Consider the following 7657-nt stretch of genomic DNA (forward strand, 5'->3'; position numbering starts at 1 on the left):
AATTATTTAAAAGCAAAATTTTCAAATTGGACATCTGGAAATAATGATATTGATGATTTAATACAGAAATATCAAATGAAATCACTTCATCCAGAAAAGATAGTTGAATGGATTCCATTTAATAATTTACAAAATATTAAATATTTAACTAAAGGTGGTTGCTCCGAAATTTATACAGCAGATTGGATGATGGAGAATATCAAAAATGGAATCCTACAGAACAACAATTAATAAGATATGGATTTAAACAAGTTATACTTAAAAAGTTGGAAAATGTTGAAAATACTAATAGAAATTGGTTTGATGAGGTATAGTAATTGAAAAATATTCTCAAATCAAAGAATCTAATTATAATACTTAGACCATAACATTTTACTATGCCAATATATTTATTATTTATAATCAAGTGAGATTTGGCCTACAGAAGGTTTTAACTCAAGATCCATCAAATGGAAATTACATACTTGTAATGAGAAAATTAAATGCAAATTTAAGAGAATATTTACAACATAATCATAGTAAACTTACATGGGAAGAAAGAATTAAAATCGTTAATGAGGTAACAATAGCGCTTAGTAGGATTCACAGTGAAAATGCTATTCATAGAGATTTACATTCAGGAAATATTTTATATAATCAATATAAAAATTTTTGGCATATTAGTGATCTTGGATTTTGTGGACCTGCTGATAAACCACTAAAAAGTATATATGGAAATCTTCCTTACATAGCACCAGAAGTTATTGCTGGAAAAGGATATACTTTTGCATCTGATAATTATAGTATTGCAATGATAATGTGGGAAATTTCATCTAAACTACCACCTTTTGCTAATTATGAAAATGATTATAATCTTGCAATGGATATTGTTAATGGTATGAGACCAAAGATTGTATCAGGAACTCCTTTAAAATATAAAAAATTAATGGAACAATGTTGGGATGCTGATCCAACAAAAAGACCTGATATTTTTACAATTAGAGTTAAAATAAGAGCAATTAATAAGTTATGTTACCAAAATACTATACGAGATGTACCAAATGATAAGATTTAAAAAAACAATAAATTTAAATAAAAAGAGTAGTTTAGAAATAATGAGGATTTACTATGCAAGTAGCAGATTATCTATAAGTAAAACTTATCAATTTGAAAATCTACCTGAACCAAGAAATGCAACTGAAGGTATATTATAAATTTTCTTCTAAAATTTATTAAATTAAGTTTTTAATTACTATTTTTTTTTTTAAAAAAAAAATAAATACATATATAATAGAAGAGTTAGAAGGTTAGTAATATTTGAATTTTTTTTTTCATTAAAAGTTTAATTTTATTCTAATATGATGATATTTTATTTTTAAAAAGCATACCATAGTAAGCCCTATAGTTTTAATATTCCTGAAGATAGTAACTAGTAAGTATTTTTTATTTATAATAGCATTATACAATTATATATAAAAATAAGATTTCCTTTTCCAGTTGATGATTTCAATCAATCAAATCAGAATAATGATAGTACATCAAAAATAAATAGTATTGTTAAAGGTAAATATTAATTATCAAATTTTACTTTTGAATATATCAGTTATTAATTATTATTTGATAATATAGGAAATAGTAAAATATAATTATCTAAAGTATTACAAAAATTGTCAAGAGATAGTAAGTTATTAATTTATAAATATGTTTTTTTTAATGTAACTAACTTTTAATTATATGTAATTTTAGATAAACAAGATAATTACGAAAAAAAAATTATAAAACAGCAAGTAAAGAAACAGGATGTTGGTGGTATGTAAACGTTTATAAGTCTAAAGCAATTTCAAATATCCTTACAATTTTTTTTTATTTCATAGATAATGATGATGATATTTTTAATAATCCAAATTTTCATTCTGAAAATCAAGACGAATTTGAAATTCCTGATGGCAATTTTATTTAATTGTTAAGAAATAATTTCAATAATTTAACATTAGAATAGTAGTTTTACTTATTTTAGACGGTTTTTAAATTATTCTATTATCAATTACAATTATTATTTCAATATTATTTGGAATTATTTAAACACTAAGACTATTCTCAGTTTGTAATTTAAATCATTCATTTTTTTTACATTTGTTATAAATTTATACTAACAATATTTTTATTATGCAATAATTAAATATATTTTTAAAATTTCATAAGATAAATAATATGTTAACTGACGCAAATCGACACCTGAAGCGCAACATTTATTTATCAATTTTAAAGTGTTAAGGATGCAACATATGTATATTACATTAGTTAATAAATCTGAATGAAATGAAATTATAAACATATTTACATAATTTTTTTTACAGAATTTCTTTATAATATACTAATTTTATATACTAAAAAAGTGAAATAAAAAATATTTGTTGAAGTGTAAGGGATTTCGCGATTAATCGTTTCTCAAATTTCGATTCTAAATTCGATTTTCGATTTGATTAATCGTTTCTAATCGATTGTTCATCATTAAATTTATGGCCAATAATCACAAATTTAACATATAAATCATTTAATTATTAGATTTATGATTTTGTATTTAAAATAAAACGTTTATTGCACGAATAAATCAGTGATCGGCGGTAACTCTGGCCAAGCTTATAATTCCGGCCAGAATTAACACTTTAATAACAAGATCTAATGTCACGTGATTTATAATTTCGTAATTTGGGCCGGCACTATAATTTCGATAATCGTGATTTAGAGACTCAGCAAATTTTAAAGAAAAGAACTCGGAAATATTTGGTAAAGCTCAAAATAAGATAAAATTATATCACCATTCTCGGATTAGTACTCCAAAATTAGCAAAATTAGCGTATAATTTTTATTTTATATAAATCTTTACCAAATATTTCCGAGTTCTTTGAAATTTGTTAACATTATGAAATCAGTTGTAATCGATTCTGATCGAATCGATTACAGTAATTTTCCGATTCCGATGCAAATAATTTAACTTCACATAATAAATATTTAAAAATCTTAATATCACATAAACGTTTTTCATATATCAGAAAAGATAAATTATGAAATGCAATTCTTTAAAAATATATCAATATTTCAATACAATTAATACAATTTTAATTTATTTAAATTAGAAAAAATCATTAGTCTTATTCCGTTTTATATTTGGTTTTAAAAATATTTTTATTTAATAAATTGAGTAAATATGAGATAACTGAACAAATAAGTTCATAAAAGTTAAAACATAAAAGATAAATATAAAAAGATAAATATTTAAGACCAAAACTTCATAATTGTCCTATTATTCAGTTTTGATCGATATATTTTATAATTTCATCAAAAAAAAAAATCAAAATTATTGAAAAAAAAAAAATTTTTAAAAACTATGATGGCGGGTGGGGAAAAAAAATTCAAAAAATATAAATATTTTAATTTATAGTAACAAAACCACCAGATAGAAATTACTACTTTGGCTCGAAATTATTCAATTGCTTTCAGATTTGTAATCCTAATTTAAAAAATGAATAAATAAAAATAAATATATTAGACACGAGTAAAAAAAAAATACATAATAGAAAATACTATTTACCATCTTTACAATCTCCGCCAATGTTTAATTGAGTAATATCAATTTGAAGGGATTCTATTTTATAAGTTAAAAAAAAAATTAGCGCGTCATAAAAAAAAAATCAATTGAATTTTTTTTTTTTACTAATATATACCTATAGATCCCGTACTGATCATATTACCATTTTCCTCATAATAATCATCAGAATTTTCTGTTTCAGGAAAATTATTATTATTATTGAATTTTAATTGAGAAATATCAATTTTTTTTAAGGATTCTATTTAGCGAATTAAGATTTATTAGTATTTACTTATTATTTTGATTACATTTTTTTCATAAAATATTAAAATATACCTGAATGTTTCATGTTAATATCGTCATTTTTTTCGTAAATATCATTAGAATTTTTTAATTCAAATGGATCGTTAATATTTTTCAATTTGGAAATATCAATTTGTAATGATTCTATATAATGATTATAAAATTATTAGTATTTTTTTACAATTAGAACAATTAATTGAATTTCTTTTGTTAATAAATACCTAAAGTTTCCACGCTAACAATATTATCATTTTCTTTATAATAATCATCAGAATTTTTTGGTTCTGGAAGATTGTCAAAATCAAGCAATCTACTAGTATAAATAGCTTCTGAATGTGTTTCATATGATGATGATAAACTGTTAGTTGATAATTTATTATTGATTACTTCTGCTTCTTCAATTTGTTCTCTTATATTTGTAAAACTAACGACGTAATATTTATTAGGATCTTGTGAATTAAATGATTCTTTAAACCATTGATTTGAATTCTTTTTAATTTCTTCTGCTGTTGGTCGTTTTAATGGGTCTGCATCCAAACATCTTTTAATTAAATGCACAATCAATTGAGGTACCTTAATATTAAACCTTGGTCTAAGTCCTTTACAAATTTTTATTGCCAAATCATTATCATGACTAACATCATGATATGGTGGTAATCCAGAAATTACTTCATACATAATTATACCAAAACTATAAATATCAGCAGCTTTAGTATAATTTTGACCTCGTAAAATTTCAGGTGCAATATAAGGTAAAACACCATATAATTTGTTTTTTCCATTCTCCGACAATTTATAATCTACGGGTTTACATAATCCTATATCACTTAAACAAGTAACACTTGCAAGCCTTAATATATTACCAATATGTAAATCACGATGAATTAATTCTTTTTCATGAATACATTCAATTCCATGCGCAATACTATTTAAATAATGAATCTTGTCACTCCAACTTAATTTGTTATAACTTGTATCTAAATAATTTCGTAAATTTCCATTTTCCGCATAATCTAAAACCATAATATAATTTTCTGTTTCTGGATCTTGAGTTATTCCATAAAATTTAATAACACGCTCATATAAATTTACTTTATGATGTAACGCAATCTATATATTTATAAAATAAAGATTAGTACCAAAAAATTAAATAACGATTAAGTAATTATTAAATAATTCACCTCATTCATAAATTCCAATGTAATATTTTTTGAATTATTTAGGATTTTAAGAGCTACTAACATATTTTGATCCTTTCTTTTCCAAAGTTGATAGTCATTATCCCATTTATCTATAAATCCATCAATCCACGTTGCTCTATACACGCTGCCAAACCCGCCTTTTGCAATATATTTAATATCACGAAATTTATTGTAAGGAATCCATTCTAATGCTTGCATTCCATTCTCATGAGCTAACAGCTGAGAATCTTGAATAAATTTATTAATATCATCATTACCGCTAGTCCAATTTTTAAAATTTCGCCGAAAATATATTGAATTACACAGAACATTGCATTTTTCACATATATCATCCAAAATCAACATATAATTCTTGGTTTCTTGATTTCGAGTTATTCCATAAATTTTATGAGACGTTGCGATCTACAATAAAATTAAATAGTAAACAAAAAAATTTTGAACGTTGTTTAGTTATTAAATGGTGCAATACAATGTGATGGTCAATTTACAAAGAAATAAAAAATAAATTTAAGATACCTCATTTATAAATTCTGATGTAACACTTGCTGGATCATTTAAAACTTTCAGAACCACAAACATATTTTGTTTATCTCTTCTCCAATTTTGATTATTATTATCCCAACAACTCACATTTCCATCAATCCAATTTGCTCTGTACACATTGTCAAGTTTGTCCTTTACAATATCATAAAATCTATAATCAGGGACCCATTCTAATGCTGTTGATGCATTATGATGAGCTGATAACTGAGATTCCTGAATTAATTCATCAATATCATTATTGCCACTAGTCCAATTTCTAAAATTTCGCTGAAATTGTATCGAATTACACACTTCTTCACATTTTTCACACATATCATTCAAAACTACCATATAATCCTTGGTTTCTGGATTTTGAGTTATTCCATAAACTTTATGAGGTGCTGAAATCTATAATATAATAAAATTAAATCCATTAGAAAAAAAATTTTTAGCTATTTTTAGGCTGATCAGCATATTAATGGCGTGATACAATGTATTACAATTTATGAAGAAATAAAAACAAATTTAAGATACCTCATTTATAAATTCTGATGTAATACTTGCTGGATCATTTAAAGTTTTCAGAATCACAAATATACTTTGTTTATCTCTTCCCCAATTTTGATTATTATCATCCCAATGACTCATTTTTCCATCAACCCAATTTGCTTTGTACACCTCGCTAAATTTGTACTTTTTAATACCATGTAATCCTCTATTAGGTATCCATTCTAATACTTTTGGTACTTCATAGTTAAAGTGTGTTGATAGCTGTGATTCTTGAATTAATTTATCGATATCATTATTACCGCTAGTCCAATTTACAAATTTTTGCTGAAAGCGTGTTGCATTACATTCAATATTACATTTTTTACACTTATTAGCATCAAAAACCACCATATAATTCTTGGTTTCTGGATCTTGAGTTATTCCATAAACTTTATAAGGTACCGAAATCTATATTACATAATAAATTAAAATATATTAGTTAATCAAAATTTGAATTATTTTATTACATAACAAATTTATTATACCTTATACATAAATTCTAATGTAATATCAGCTGGATTATCTATAATCTTCAAACCTATTGACATATTTTTTTCATTTCTTTTCCAATCTTTGCTTACGTCATCCCAATGAACTATATATCCATCAATCCATTTTGCATTATATACTTTAACGTTTGTGATATATTTAACATCACATAATCTATCGTAAGGTATCCATTCTAATGCACGGGATTCATAATAACTATGATCTGAAAGCTGATTATTTTGAATTAATTTATCAATATGATCATTTCCGCTAGTCCAACTTTTAAAATTTTGTTTAAACTGTCTTGCATTACATTCATAATTACAATCACATGACTTAATCAATTTTTTAATGCTTTTGGTAAAAGAATCCATTGTCGAATTTTTTTTTTTTCAAAAACTAAAATTAATACATGTAAAAAGTAAAAATCAAAAAGTTAGAAAATTTTGCGGTATTAAGGGGGAAAATTTTTTTCAGCCCGATCAACACTTATGCATAATTATGTATTGTTTGATCAACCATTGGAGATCGTAAATGTGGGCTGAGAACTCAACCGGTTATCTGCAGATCATTCTCAATTTTATTTCACGTGAATTTTTCTTGATAGAAAATTTCGCAGGACATTATCCGATAACCTAACGCTGGCCATTTGATCACGTGTTCGTGAATAACTCTCGTGTAGTAACCGAAAATTATGCCGATTGTTAAGAAATTTAGGAAAACTTTAAGCAAAAATATAATGTGTTCATTCGGAAATAGTAAAATGACGAAGCATATTTTAGGTTATTCATCATATATTAAAGTTTTTTTTAAAAAAAAGTTATTCAACTTGCTTTATTAAAATTTGAGGTCACTTACGCAATTAATAATACATGATAAAAAGACCATTCCCAGATGTGAAGAATAACAGGTTTAATAAAAAAGTTAATCTAATACTATATTTAAGTAAATATTAGTCAATGATCATTTACAGTATAATAATAATCAAGTTGGTAAAATAAACAGTAAATTAATTTTTTAAAAA

At 24.2% G+C, this 7657-nt stretch overlaps 1 protein-coding gene across 1 annotated transcript; it reads right to left on the bottom strand.

The window, feature by feature from the left end:
* Positions 1 to 3476: 3476 nt before the first annotated feature.
* Positions 3477 to 5057, bottom strand: OCT59_001783 (uncharacterized protein; the record flags this gene model as incomplete). The annotated part of the gene is made up of 7 exons (XM_066144075.1): positions 3477 to 3490; positions 3572 to 3625; positions 3705 to 3827; positions 3905 to 4015; positions 4093 to 4412; positions 4964 to 4981; positions 5053 to 5057. 7 exons carry the CDS (start codon positions 5055 to 5057, stop codon positions 3477 to 3479), a joined length of 645 nt encoding a protein of 214 aa, XP_065995275.1.
* Between the last annotated feature and the right edge of the window lie 2600 nt (positions 5058 to 7657).

The sequence above is a fragment of the Rhizophagus irregularis genome, chromosome 10, assembly GCF_026210795.1.
Source record: "Rhizophagus irregularis chromosome 10, complete sequence".
NCBI lineage: Eukaryota > Fungi > Glomeromycota > Glomeromycetes > Glomerales > Glomeraceae > Rhizophagus > Rhizophagus irregularis.